The 15,374-nt window shown below is 42.3% G+C and overlaps 1 protein-coding gene across 6 annotated transcripts in view; it reads right to left on the bottom strand.

The window, feature by feature from the left end:
• rundc3b (RUN domain containing 3b) overlaps positions 1–15,374 on the bottom strand; it is a 113,533-nt gene that overhangs the window by 39,561 nt on the left and 58,598 nt on the right. For 5 of the 6 annotated variants that reach the window (XM_072575847.1, XM_072575846.1, XM_072575850.1 and 2 more), the window contains one exon: positions 12,366–12,499. In XM_072575847.1, coding sequence (XP_072431948.1) covers positions 12,366–12,499 — 134 coding nt within the window. Of the gene's footprint in view, positions 1–12,198; positions 12,236–12,365; positions 12,500–15,374 lie in introns of those variants that run through there. The other variant, XM_072575851.1, reaches the window with a different exon arrangement.

Genomic DNA, 15,374 nt, shown 5'->3' with positions numbered 1-15,374 from the left:
CAAGGAATTTTTTAAAAAATCAAAAGACAAAGTGTTTGTATTGACAATTTGTAAAAACAATTTGTTTTTATGCAGCATTAAAATACAGATTTTTAAGATTTAGACTTTGATTTTATTGTGGGAGAAAGTGAGGACTGCAGAGGCTGGAGATCAGAGTCAAAGAGTACGGCGCTGGAAAAGCACAGCAGATCAGGCAGCATCTGAGCAGCAGGAGAGTCAACGTTTCAGGCAGGAGCCGTTCAGGGATTTTATTGTCACAAGCACTCAAGAACAGAAGTACTGTGAAAAGTATCTAATGTTGCCACACACAGTGCTATGCCAAAGCAAAGCAGTCAAACAGTAAAGCATTCCAACTTATTTTGCAAGTGCATTCTGAAACTAAATTGGATACCAGGCCACACTGGAAGGCATTAAGACAGGTGAGAGAAAGCTTGGTCAGAGAAAAGATTTTGAGCAGCAGTATAAACAAGAGAGGGGTTGCAAAGCAGAAAGGAAGAAGATCTATAGTTACGATGAGCAATAAGAAAATAAGCATGAAAATTTTTTAAATCAGGATATTTTAATAACAGAAGCCCATGTGGACCAGTAAAGCATTGGGAGTCGGGGGCTGGTAAGAGATGAGATTTGATGCGATTAGGGGTATTAATAATTGGATTTTGGATGAAGTCTAGGTTGCAGGAGTACAGGCTGGCCTGGAGTGCAGAGGACCTGTCAACAAGTAATAAAGGCATCAGTGAGAATTTCAGTAACAGATCAATTGAGCTCTGATAGGGAGTAGGAAGTACAGAGTTATGGTGATGTGTAAGTGTGGTCAGAAACTGTGTCAAGTTAGATAATAGTTCAGCCTCAGGTGATTCCAAGGGAAATGGGTAAAAGGTGGGGCCAGGAAGCAGAATTTGTTTCAATGCCTAGAAACCATGCCTTCACTATTCTAATATTTAACAGGAGGAGGAGATTTTCATGCAGCACCGGATATTGGACAAGCAGCATGGCAGATCTGAAGGAGGGGAGACACTCAGCAAAATGGTGCATGTATGCTAAAACAGACCATGTGTGTTTGTGAATGCTGTCAGGCAGCATCTGAGGCAAAGGAGAGTCTATGTTTTGGGCATAAGCCCTTCATCAGGAACGTTGGGAGTTTGGGAGGTGGGGTGGGTGCGTTAGCTGGGAAGATGAAGGAAGGGGAGGGTCATTATGATAGGTTGGAGCAGATAGCTGGAAGGAAGATGATGAACAGGAAGGACAATTCAAGAGGGCAGTGTCAAGATGAAGGGTTGGATCTGGGATAAGGTGTTGTGGGGGGAAGGTGTAGAAGAGAGACACACACCCATGGCCAACCACTTCAACTCCCCCTCCGTCAAGGGCAGCAAGTTGATTATCAACATCCTAGCCATCTGACACCTGGGACTCTCCAACCACACAGAATCAATGTCGATTTCACCAGTTTCCTTATCTCTCCGTCCCCCACCTTCTCCCAGATCCAACCCAGCACCACCCTCTTCAACTGTCCTACCTGTCCATCTTCCTTCCCACCTATCCGCTATCTTATCACCAACCCATCACCCCATCTTCATCCACCGATCACATTCCCAGCTACCTTCCCACCAGCCCCCACTCCCTTCCCATTCATCTCTCAGCTCCCTTGGGCCACCTGCACATTGCTGAAGGGCTCATGGCCAAAATGTAGACTCTCCTGCTCCTCTGATGCTGCTTGACCTGCTGTGCTTTTCCAGTGCCACTTTTTGGCTAAATCATTGCAGTTGAGTTATGAATAAATAACTAAATTCAACTTGTGAGCGAATGGAGTTAGACATGGAAGGATAACAGTAGAGACACATTGGGGAGGATAGTGGTTAACTGTGTCAAAGGCTACAAGCAAATCAAAAAAGAATATGAAGGAGCAATTTACTGTTATAAATTCATTGAAAATAACCTTACTTATTGGGCTGAAACTATTGGTAAAGCAACAGTATTACAAATGACATAGCAATGCAGATTCTAAAATGGCTAAATATTTGCATAATTACATCCTACAAATTCCAAATCCTTTGGAATAGAGTCAGGAATACAGGAACAGAAGTGGACAAAATCAGCCTACAGCCTGCTCTGCTATTTAATATGATAATCGTTGATCTAACATTTCAATGCTTTACCTACACCAGTTTCTGTACCCATAATCAGAAATCTATTCTTTTCTTTAAAATATGCTCAAAGACTGAGCTTCCACAGCCTTCTGGAGGAGAAAATTCAAAGATTCATAACTCCGAGAAAAAAAAAGTTCTGAGTGAATTTTGAGAAGATTTGTAGCTCAGGTTGAGGTTCTGGATGTAGGTTTGCTCGCTTAGCTGGAAGGACTGTAACAACACTACATTGGACAAACCAGCAGAAAATTAGCCACCAGGGTACATGAACATCAACTAGCTGCATAACGACATGACCCTCTCTCACTAGTATCCTTACATACAGATGAGGAAGGACACCACTTCGACTGGGACAACACATTCATCCTAGAACGGGCCAGAGACGCACATGAGAATTCCTAAAAGCGTGCTATTCCAACCAGAACTCAAATCAACAAACACATCGAGTTAGACCCCATCTACCACCCCCTTTAAAAAAAAAACAAGGAATGACGTCACCAACCCAAAGAAACCCAAATAGAAAGCAGGAAGTATCAACAGTGCTTCACCTGGGAGGTCCACTGAAAAGGTGATGAAACGTCTGGAAATGTATCTTCCAACTCAGCGAGCAAACCTACATCCAGTTCTATCTCAGTCCTAAATAGCACCTTCCTTGATTGAAATCATGCTTTTGTTTCTAGACTCCCCAGTCAGGAGTAACATCTTGCTTGTACCTACTCTGTCTATCCCTTTATGTAGTTTGCAGGTTATCAAAGAGATCACCTTTTGTTCTTTGAAACTCTGGAGGGTGTAAGCCCAGTTTGCCCAATCTCTCTTCATAAGATAGTCCTGTCATCCCTGAAACAAGTCTGTGGGGACCCATGAGTTTAAAAGTCGATCAAAGACAAACAATTAAATCAGAAAGAAAGGGGTATGGTATTATCATTAGACTAATTTAGAGACCAAGTTAAAATTCTGGGGGCCTGCATTCAAATCTTACCATAGTAGACTGTGGAATTTGAATTAAATAAAAATCTGGAATTAATAGACAATAGGTGCAGGAGTAGGCCATTCTGCCCTTCAAGCCTGCACCACCATTCAATATGATCATAGCTGATCATCCTCAAATCGGTATCCTGTTCCTGCCTATCTCCATAACCCTCGATTCCACTATCCTTGAGAGCTCTATCCAACTCTTTCTTAAATGAATCCAGAGACTGGGCCTCCACTGCCCTCTGGGGCAGAGCATTCCACACACCCCACCACTCTCTGGGTGAAGAAGTTTCTCCTCATCTCTGTCCTAAATGGTCTACCCTGTATTTTTAAGCTGTGTCCTCTGGTTTGGGACTCACTCATCAGCGGAAACATGTTTCCTGCCTCCAGAGTGTCCAATCCTTTAACAATCTTATACATCTCAATCAGATTCTCTCTCGGTCTTCTAAACTCAAGGGTATACAAGCCCAGTCGCTCCAATCTTTCAACATAAGAGTCTAATGATGTCCATTAAACCATTGTTGATTGCCAGAAAAAACCCATCTGATTCACTAATGCCTTTTAAAGGAAGGGAATCTGCCATCCTTACTTGGTTTGGCCTACATGTGCCTCCACACTCACAACTAACTCTTACCTACCCTCTGTGCAATTAGGGACAGCAATACTACTGGCCTAGCCAGCGATGCTCACATCCTATGAATGAGGAGAAAATTAAAAATCACCTTAGAAGAATCAGAGACCTATTTGCAAAGCATCCTGATGAATTATTTATTCCTCGGTATGGAGCAGCCATAACACAAAAGTCATTTTGGGCAATGGACCCTGGTTGACAAGGGAATTATTCCAGCATTAATTTTATTGACTTACTAGGACCACAGTTGAGTATCTGGTCACATCCCAATTGCATAGTCTCTCCCTCTCCATCACTGCTGAAGCTAGAGTCCTGCTTTTGTGTGTAACCCTCTACATGCTGCAGGTAGTGCTGGAAGAACCAAACAGATACTGACTCTAGAACAAAAGCTGATACACACAATCCAGAAAGACTCATGAGCCCAGTCAGAAACCATGCAAGGCATCGAACTACCAAGCCTGTACCTAGGTGACATTTTTGGAATTCTTTTGAAAAAAAAAATTTATCGTTCCACTTCGCAGCTTGTTTACAAAACATTTGCTGCACGAGTGATTTAGAAAGAATGACACAGAGCAGCTTCTTTCAAATGCATCCTGAGCACAACTTTTTTTTTTTAAGAAAAAAAACTTTAAAACAAATCCTTGCACAACACAACTGTATTTTACAGTCACAGCACTCAAAACTGTTAAAACGCCCACTGAAACTAACAAATACTTTTAAAAAATAAACCGGTCGTAGTCAAATGAGCAGTGGGAAAGAAGAACTGTTCAATCCCTGCTCTAATTGGTGCAACATTACCACAACAGTATGATTCATTAGGGTGTGATTTGTCATCAGGAGGCGCTCAGAAACCCATGCATTTGTAAAATGTGGTATCTGAATGTCAAACAACCCGATTGTAATAGCTGCACAAGCTTGCTTTGTGTCACAGTGCCATTCAAAATCACTTGGTCATTTGATAATTTGTTTCATATGGATGCGTAAAAGAGTATTCTGACAAATCGAGGTTGAACAAATTAATACACATTTAGTGCAACACATTACAACTCATCCAGTTTGACAATGGAATTATAATTGTCCCAGTATCTATTTTTCCCATTCCTCACATGATGAATGAAACTGTCACTTGCCCAGGTATATACTTGAGAGAGACAAAAAAAATGTCAATCAGCAGGTTCTTAAAACATGGAGGTATCACAGCCAAGTCCAATGTTATCCTCACCTAAACCTAACCTTCATCCTCATACACTTCATGTGGAGACTGCCAAATAGCATCAGCAGCAAGTCATACAGGCCAATTCAACCCTCTTATAATGGCTAATAATAACACAAACCCATCAGCTTAAGGATTGATGTTCAGCTCAGTGGAAAAAAAATCCAGTTAAAGAGGAGGTGCTGACCAACAAGTATTTTAGTGCTCAAAACAGTAATGGAAAGGAATTTGAGTGTGAAAGCGTAAGCCCTCTGACTATTTTATGATCATCTATTCAAGATAGACATTAACTTTGTTTCATCACAATCTTCTAAATGCTCACATTTAAAGTATCACTTCCAGTGTTCCCTAATTTCCTATTTTTTTTCTGTCATCTGCAACAACGTACATTACATAAATGGTGTTCTATAAAGACAGGACATTCCAACATGCTCTCCCAGGAACATTATGAAACAAAACTTGACAGCCAGCCACATAAGGAAATATTAAACAAAAAGCAAATGAGGCTGCTTCTACAGAGGAAATGTAAGGAGGGTATTCCAAAGCTTAATGCCTAAACATCTCAATAGACGGCAGTAAACTGAAAGGTTAGAATCAGAAATGCTCAAAAGACCAGAAAAAGGCTGAAGGAATTCACAGACTTTGGATGGGGAAAGGCCATGAGGCAATTTGAAAACAGATTTAAAAATGCAAACTTTTAAAATTCAGGCAACAAACAAGCTAATTAAACTGACATGCATGGGAAATTGGCGAGCAGGACTTGGAGTGTTCAATCATCGGCAACAGAGCTCTGAATAATTGCAGGTTTATACACTTTAGAGCATTCAAAGCTGCTTAGATTGCATTAGATTCGTATGGCGAGAGGAACAAGAGGCATGGACATAGAACATAGAACAATACAGCACAGAACAGGCCCTTCGGCCCACAATGTTGTGCCGAACATTTGTCCTAGCTTAAGCACCTATCCATGTACCTATCCAATTGTCGCTTAAAGGTCACCAATGATTCTGACTCTGCCACTCCCACAGGCAGCACATTTCATGCCCCCACCACTCTCTGGGTAAAGAACCTACCCCTGACATCCCCCCTATAACTTCCACCCTTTACCTTAAATTTATGACCCTGTTGTACCCGGGGAAAAAGTTTCTGACTGTCTACTCTATCTATTCCCCATATCATCTTATAAACCTCTATCAAGTCACCCCTCATCCTTCGCCGTTCCAATGAGAAAAGGCCTAGCACTCTCAACCTATCCTCGTACGACCTATTCTCCATTCCAGGCAACATCCTGGTAAATCTCCTCTGCACCCTCTCCAAAGCTTCCACATCTTTCCTAAAGTGAGGCGACCAGAACTGCACACAGTACTCCAAATGTGGCCTTACCAAGGTCTTGTACAGCTGCAATATCACCTCACGACTCTTGAATTCAATCCCTCTGCTAATGAATGCTAATACACCATCGGCATTCTTACAAGCTCTATCCACCTGAGTGGCAACTTTCAAAGATCCATGAACATAGACCCCAAGATCCCTCTGTTCCTCCACCTGACTAAGAACCCTACCATTAACTCTGTATTCCGCATTCTTATTTGTCCTTCCAAAATGGACAACCTCACACTTGACAGGGTTGAACTCCATCTGCCACTCCTCAGCCCAGCTCTGCATCATATCTAAGTCCCTTTGCAGCCGACAACAGCCCTCCTCACTATCCACAACTCCACCAATCTTCATATCGTCTGAAAATTTATTGACCCACCCTTCGACTCCCTCTCCCTAGTCATTAATAAAAATTACAAACAGCAGAGGACCCAGAACTGATCCCTGTGGAACTCCACTTGTAACTGGGCTCCAGGCTGAATATTTACCATCCATCACCACTCTGACTTCGACAGGTTAGCCAGTTCTCTATCCAACTGGCCAAATTTCCCACTATCCCATGCCTCCTGACCTTCCGCATAAGCCTACCATGGGGAACCTTATCAAATGCCTTACTAAAATCCATGTACACTACATCCACTGCTCTACCCTCATCCACATGCTTGGTCACCTCCTCAAAGAATTCAATAAGACTTGTAAGGCAAGACATACCCCTCACAAATCCGTGCTGGCTGTCCCTAATCAAGCAGGGTCTTTCCAGATACTCATAAATCCTATCCCTCAGTACCCTTTCCATTACTTTGCCTACCACCGAAGAAAGACTAATCGGCCTGTAATTCCCGGGGTTATCCCTATTCCCTTTTTTGAACAGGGGCACAACATTCGCCACTCTCCAGTCCCCTGGTACCAAGCCTGTTGACAGTGAAGACGAAAAGATCATTGCCAACGGCTCTGCAATTTCCTCTCTTACTTCCCACATAATTCTAGGATATATCCCATCAGGCCCGGGGAACTTGTCTATCCTCAAGTTTTTCAAAATGCCCAACACATCTTCCTTCCTAACAAGTATCTTCTCTAGCTTACCAGTCCATTTCATACTCTCCTCTTCAACAATACGGTCCCTCTCATTTGTAAATACTGAAGAAAAGTACTCATTCAAGACCTCTCCTATCTCTTCCGACTCAATACACAGTCTCCCACTACTGTCCTTGATCGGACCTACCCTCGTTCTCGTCATTCTCATGTTTCTCACATACGTATAAAAGGCCTTGGGGTTATCCTTGATCCTACCCGCCAAAGATTTTTCATGCCCTCTCTTAGCTCTCCTAATCCCTTTCTTCAGCTCCCTCCTGGCTATCCTGTATCCCTCCAACGCTCTGTCTGAACCTTGTTTCCTCAACCTTATGTAAGCCTCCTTCTTCTTCTTTACTAGACGCCCAACCTCCGTCAGTCAAGGTTCCCTCACACGACCATTTCTTTCCTGCCTGACAGGTACATATATACCAAGGACACGTCATATCTGTTCCTTGAAAAAGTTCCACATTTCAACGACATCCTTCCCTGACAGCCTATGCTCCCAACTTATGCTCCTCAGATCCTGTCTTGCAGGGGGATCGTATTTACCCTTCCCCCAATTTTAAAACCTACCCTGTTGCACGCACCTATCTCTCTCCATAACCAAGGTGAAAGTCACAAAATTGTGGTCACCATCACCAAAATGCTCACCCACTAACAAGCCCATCACTTGTCCCGGTTCATTACCGAGTACCAAATCCAATATGGCCTCCCCTCTGGTCGGACAATCTACATACTGAGTTAGAAAAGCTTCCTGGACACACTGCACAAACACCGCCCTGTCCAATCTATTTGGTCTAAAGAGTTTCCAATCAATATTTGGGAAGTTGAAGTCGCCCATGACTACCACCCTGTGGCTTCTGCACCTTTCCAAAATCTGTTTCCCAATCTGTTTCTCCACATCTCTGCTGCTATTGGGGGGGCCTATAGTAAACACCCAACAAGGTGACGGCTCCTTTCCTATTTCTGACTTCAGCCCATACTACCTCCAAAGGCAGATCCCCCTCAAACTGCCTTTCTGTAGCCGTTATACCATTTCTAATTAGCAACACCACCCCCCCCTCCTTTTTTTTAAAACCACCCTCCCTAATCTTACTGAAACATCTGTAGCCAGGAACCTCCAACAACCATTCCTGTCCCTCTTCTATCCACGTTTCCGTGATGGCCACAACATTGTCGTCCCAAGTACCGATCCATGCCTTAAGTTCACCCACCTTATTTCTGATACTCCTGGCATTGAAGTTTACACACTTGAGCCCATCTCTGTGTCCGCAAGTATTCCCTGTCAGTGCTACCTTCTCCACAGCCTCCCTACATTCTTGGACATCCTGAAAAACAGTTAACTTACTTGCTGGACAACAAGTCCGGATCCCATCCCCCTGCCAAATTAGTTTAAACCCCCCCCTGCCGAAGAGTGCTAGCAAACCTACCTCCCAGGATATTGGTGCCCTTCTGGTTCAGGTGCAACTCGTCCTGCTTGTACAGGTCCCACCTTCCCCAGAATGCAGTCCAATTGTCCAAATACCTGAAGCCCTCCCTCCTACGCCATCCTTGCAGCCACGTATTCAACTGCACTCTCTCCCTATTCCTTGCCTCACTGTCACATGGCACCGGCAACAACCCAGAGATGACGACTCTGTCCGTCCTTGGTTTTAGCTTCCAGCCTAACTCCCTGAGCTCCTGAATGACCTCCCCACCCCTCTTCCTACCTATGTCGTTGGTGCCAATGTGCACCACAACTTCTGGCTGCACACCCTCCCCTTTAAGGATTCTGAAGACACGGTCAGAGATGTCTCGGACCCTGGCACCCGGGAGGCAAAAACCAACTGAGTCTCGCCCATGTCCACAGAACCGCCTGCCTGTCCCTCTAACTATAGAGTCTCCTATAACTAGCGCTCTCCTCCTCTTCCCCGAGCCTCAGAGCCGGACCTCATGCCAGAGACCCGGTCACTGCAGCTTACCCCTGCTAGGCCGCCTCCCCCCCAACAGTATCCAAAACGGTATATCAGCAGCAAGTCAATCTCAGATAATAACAGCGGTGCAAACTGACAGCCTTAGTGATGTGGATGTGCAGTCAGAAGCTTATTGTGCGCTCAAAATACAAACAGCCACAAGAGTCCAGCTTGGCCTCAGACAGGGTCTATTAAGGATCAAATGGAAGAGGGGGAGAGATGGGTATGTTTAGCATACACTAAACTAATGTCATGGTTTCAGAATCTGAGGGGCTACATGTTGATGAGAGAAAGGATACAGTTGAGAAATAAATCCTTGGGTAGTGCCAAAAGGTGGTGTGGGAGTAGGGAAGGAAGCCATTATTGTTGGTTTTCTGGTTTTGACCAGAATGATAGAAAACAGGCAAGCACAGTTTCACACTGGTCAGTGAATGACTGGCAGAGTTCAGGGAGAATTTTGAGATTAACTGCATCAAATTCCACAAATAAAGTGATCAAAGAGGGATTGTCGCCCTTTGTCATAGTCAACCAGGGCATAATTTGCAATGTTAACAAAGCTCAGTACATGGACAGGCATATGAACAAGATGGTGGGACTTAAACAATAAATTGGGAAAACATTAGGCAGCGATTTTGCAATCTGAGTTCATTCAAATGATTATAGAAAGAAATGGTTTAAACAGGAGACATTTCAGATGGGACAGGAGCTTATAATAGATGGAGGGGTCAAGCTTTTTTAGTGCGAGGGGCAATGGAGAAACTGGATTTGATAAAGAGGGGGAATAGAAACAGAAAAGAGGGAACTAAGAGTAATGCCAGTTAACATGGTCGCTCAGGAAAAAAACAGAACTTTTAGGAAGACAGTAAAGTTATGCCTTGTCAATAAAAGAAGTCCAGACCATGCAGGAGGGGCGATAAGAGCTAAAATTATTAATTCAGAGTTCGCACAAAAGGGGGCAAGTAGAGAAGGTGGGTCTGGTGAGCAAAACATACATGAGCAAAGCAAAATGGGGACCTGATCTGATCTCTGTGCACTTATTGCTTGAGGGGAAGACGGCTTAAGATGATTGGTATCGATGGAGAGAAGACAAGACTGCAGATACAAAATAACCTCTACCTAATATGATGAGAAATAATTCTGAGATTGTCTGTTAACACCATGACCACACACTCACTATCAGGCTGCCTAATAATTAGTAATGATAGATAGTGCAACTTTCTCCAACAGAATTTGGGATGCAAACCATTTTCCCCACCCCCGAAATAAACAATATGTTCCTCACAGTAAATTGCCATTTTTAGTCACCATCTGTCTCATCCACATAAAATCACTCAGTGGAACCAAACCAGGTAAAACTTTGGTGTCCAAGGCAAACCAGAACTAAGCTTCATTCCTCATTATTAAGACTGCATCTTTCCACCTTCAAAACACTGACCACAGCCCCACCCAATCTTTTCCAACATGAGGTGATGTATTTTCTTATGCCACCCCCCACTTTCTCTTTTATAAAGTTCAACTAACCCTTAATACAGCCTATTGTATGTTGTCAATCATTAAAATTTCATTCACTCGTCAAATGCCTCCCCCTCAAAAACCCGTTGGTCCATTCCATGTCCCAGACTACATTCATTTTCAAAGACCTAATTTCAACCCAGCCACCCAGCACAAACAGGTTATGTGTATGTTTAAGAATGCTGTCCTGCATGAATTAGAATCCAGACAGTGTAGAAACAGGTCCTTCAGCACAACAGGTACATACAGACCCTCCAAAGAGTAACCCACCCAGATGCATTCCCCTTGACTAATACATCACACCCACACATCTCTGAACATGGTGGGCAATTTAGAATGGCCAATTCACCTAACCTGCAAATCTTTGGACTGTGGGAGGAAACTGGAGCACCCGGGGGGAAACCCCACACGAACATGTCGAGAATGTGCAAACACCATAGACTGTCGCCCAAGACTTGAATCAAACTGGGTCCCTGGTGCTGTGAGACAGCAATGCTAACTACTGAGCCATCTTGTCATAGAACATAGATAGAACATAGAACAATACAGCACAGAACAGGCCCTTCGGCCCACGATGTTGTGCCGAACTTCTATCCTAGATTAAGCACCCATCCATGTACCTATCCAAATGCCGCTTAAAGGTCGCCAATGAATCTGACTCTACCACTCCCACGGGCAGCGCATTCCATGCCCCCACCACTCTCTGGGTGAAGAACCCACCCCTGACATCTCCCCTATACCTTCCACCCTTCACCCTGCATCACACTATTGACTGGCTTGAATATATTATTTTAACTGATGTAATCTGGCAGCACGGTGACCACCTACCACAGGGACAAGTACCAGCATGAAAATCACAGACCAAAGAATAGTACAGTTTCACAACACTACCTTAAAATTTCAAAATTAGACATGACCGACACCACATCAATGAGGGCTCTTGCCTGAAACGTTGATTTTCCTGCCCCTTGGATGCTGCCTGAGCTGCTGTGCTTTTCCAACACCATTAATCTCCAGCATCTGCAGTACCCACTTTCGACTACACCATATCAACAATGATTTCTTTGGATTCCCAAAGCTATTTAAGCTCTCCTTTCATTCCTACTTTCTCCAACCAATCTGTCATTTGCTTTGCATGGCACAGATATCAAACATTAAAGTTCAGGTTACTGACATTCATATTGCTAGTCTTCAAGATTCTGCATTGCTCTCAAACATCCTTTGTAAAAACTAGAAGTGTTAAGATTAGAAATCTGTGGGAGACTCATTTATTTTACAAAAAATAAAACCTTATCTAGGTTAAAACAAAAGCCAAAACAGTCTTACCCTCATTTTCACATGCTTCTAAGCCCTCACCCTTCATGTTTACTTTTGGATTGGAACTAGCTGTGTAACCACAATCAGACAGTATCACAGGGTCTTGCATAATATAAAAACTGATGTTGATACCCTTGTTTGCAGATGACGTAACAAAAATACAACAGCTTTCTAACCTTTGCCCTTGATGAGCTCACATTTTCCATGTTTTCAATGCTGCTGATGCAGTTATGGGGAACCTTGCTGCATGCCACACGGATGAAGTCCCAGAAGCTTCGAGGGCTTTCGTAACCAAACCAATTAATCTGACCTGTAACAGAAATAGGAGAACCAGACAAAGTAAAACACAGTCTATATAATTAGCAACTTCACTTTCAAATAAAAACAAAAGCTTGAAAGATTCTTTAAGATAATAAAATGAATAGTGAATTAATATCCTGTGCTGCCTTCCCTCAATTCTGATGGAGGAGGATAATTTCCAACCTGTAAGAGTAACACTCTCTTCACTAATGCGGTTTGAACTATTTCCAGCATTTTGTTTTTATTTCAGATCTGCAGTAGTTCACATTAGTAGAACATACAGCCAACTGAACCGACTCTGCCATTCAATGCAACCATGGCCGATTACACTCAAAGATTTTTCTTGAACATTCAGAACGGTGGGTCAGCACATTTCCATTAGTATGCTCAGCCTGCATTACATTTGCAAAGTATCATAGTGAGTTGACAGGCTGACATGAAGAATATAGTCAGCAGCTTGAACACTCAAATAATAATGTACTTTTATCCCAAACATACAGCACAACACAGCAAGAGAAACTGCACCAAACTCCAACATATCAAACTATCCCATAATGGCTCCAAGAGCAATGAAAATGTTAAAACGATCTTTGGCTGAAAAAAACAAAAATGTTCTGTACACTTTACATATTATAAAATGCACTCATCATCCAATGGAGTGCCCCCCAATGTGCAAACACAATCCAATTTATACACTTAACACCCAGTACAGATTAGGCTGCCAATATTCACTTGCAGGGCTTACAGAAAAATAAATCACCCAAGAGTTGGGGAAAATAGGCAAGGATTAGTAAATCCAAGGAGATATACATGGAGTTAGTCAGACATGTGGAGGAGAGGCAAGGGTTTAATAATGGTCTTTAAGCTCAGACATCTTCCTAACACTGTTACTAAATACTACAATACATGGTATGCAGAGATATGAGGGTCTAATTTTACTACTGGATTTTTGAAAGACTTTCATAAACACTACCATTCAATTCTACTCACATAGCTCTGCACAGGTTGCTAACACTCATATGGCTAGACTTCAGGAGTCTGCATTGGTCTCACATCTCTTTTTAAAAATAGCATTGCCTTGGACAGAGCTTATGCACAATGAAATGCAAGTGTATGATATTACAAAGTTCTAAAGTCTGTATGCAACAGTGGTGAAACCAAGTTTATCCTAAATTTAAAAACAAGAATTCAAACCAATATCAAACATATCAACGTACTGATAAATGTTAACACAGCAGCATTCGCCAGTAGTTATTTTCTTCTCATGTTCTTTTTTTTAAGATTACTTAGTGTGGAAACAGGCCCTTCGGCCCAACAAGTCCACACCAACCCGCCAAAGCGCAACCCACCCAGACCCATTCCCCTACATTTACCCCTTCACCTAACACTACGGGCAATTTAACTTGGCCAATTCACCTAACTTGCACATCTTTGGACTGTGGGAGGACTGTGGCAGATATGGGAGGACTGGAGCAGGGCTGCCAAGTGATATACAATACAATTAAGTACAAGGCAGATTTCACCATAAAAGTGCATACCCTGGCTATTTTATTCCACAGATATTACTGATTGAACAGGCAATAGAATATACAGGCAGGAGTACTCAATTCATCGTTCACTTTGAATATACTGCACACAGGCAGATTTGGTGTGTCATGAAAATAATACACTTATAGGTTTTCTTCTGACTTCATAACCCAATGAGGTTAAGTCGTTTTGGATATTAAAAACAATGTTTTACAGTTTTTCCCTACAGTTTTTTTTTTAAAATGCAGGCAGATGGCTATCATTCTAGTTTAATAAACCAACGTCTGTAAGAAAAGCATCTCTGAAAAGTGCAAAAGATCATAATAATACTGGCATTATAAAGGACTGTTAGAGCACTTGAGAAAGAAGCAATTACTGAATGCTTGAGGAGTGCTTACGACAATCCTCCGAAAATTAATGTTTGCTGTTATGCAAAAAAATGGAAATCTTCAATAAACTTCAGAGCAGCAATCTTTTGTCAACACCTTAAGTGAAAATTTGGTGAAGAATTCAAGTGCTATAAAGTTACTGGCCCATGAAATGGTGAAATGTATTAAAAAGGATCATAAAATGAGTCATTGATCCTAACCATGGCTGGAAGAGTGTATAAAAACACAAATCTGTAATTATGAGAACCCTGTTATAGTTGCTCAAAAGGAGCAGCACACTGAGGGAAATCGCAACACAAGCATTAAACCAACAACACAGCAATCAGTCAGGAAAATATTCTCCTTCAGTTAGGTGTATGACAGTTGATTGCTCATTGTAACAATATGATTGCTATTGCTTTAGTTCCAACTGACTGATTTCAGTCAGGGAAGGTCAAAATGAAAGGAGTTGAATGATGAAGCTACTGAAATAATGCAACGGGCTGCTGACATACAATTGCTTCAATCGTTTTTGTAAAACTTGAGTTTTCTTTCAAAATCGCCATTAAAACCTTTGAGTGAAAATAATTTGGTGTCTCTGATTACAGGGTAGGGAAGAACTTCAGTCAAAATCTTATTCATACTCATTCATTCACTGATATAATGATATCTTTTGGAGCACTAACCAAACTGAGCAGACAATGGTGCAGTTCCTGTGCATATCCTGGTTTATTCATCAGGACTTAAATAAAATGGCTCAGATGTTAATTCGCATTGCAGTAAAAGTAATAGTATTGGGGAGTAATTCAGGAGAGAAAGTAGAAAGACTTGCAATACAAAAAAGGGAAAGAAAACTGTACAGTTAACCGTGTTAAATGAAGCAGAGCAACAGATTTTGGTCATGATTTAGGGAGACAGTACAAGCTGCTGAAAGCTCAATTTGCCTGCGACAGATTTGACTTATGCCAGAACAATAAATGAGATACTTTG

This window comes from Chiloscyllium punctatum, chromosome 8 (assembly GCF_047496795.1).
Source record: "Chiloscyllium punctatum isolate Juve2018m chromosome 8, sChiPun1.3, whole genome shotgun sequence".
NCBI lineage: Eukaryota > Metazoa > Chordata > Chondrichthyes > Orectolobiformes > Hemiscylliidae > Chiloscyllium > Chiloscyllium punctatum.
The sequence above is the reverse complement of the archived record's forward strand: the minus strand, read 5'-3'. Positions and strand labels throughout refer to the sequence as shown.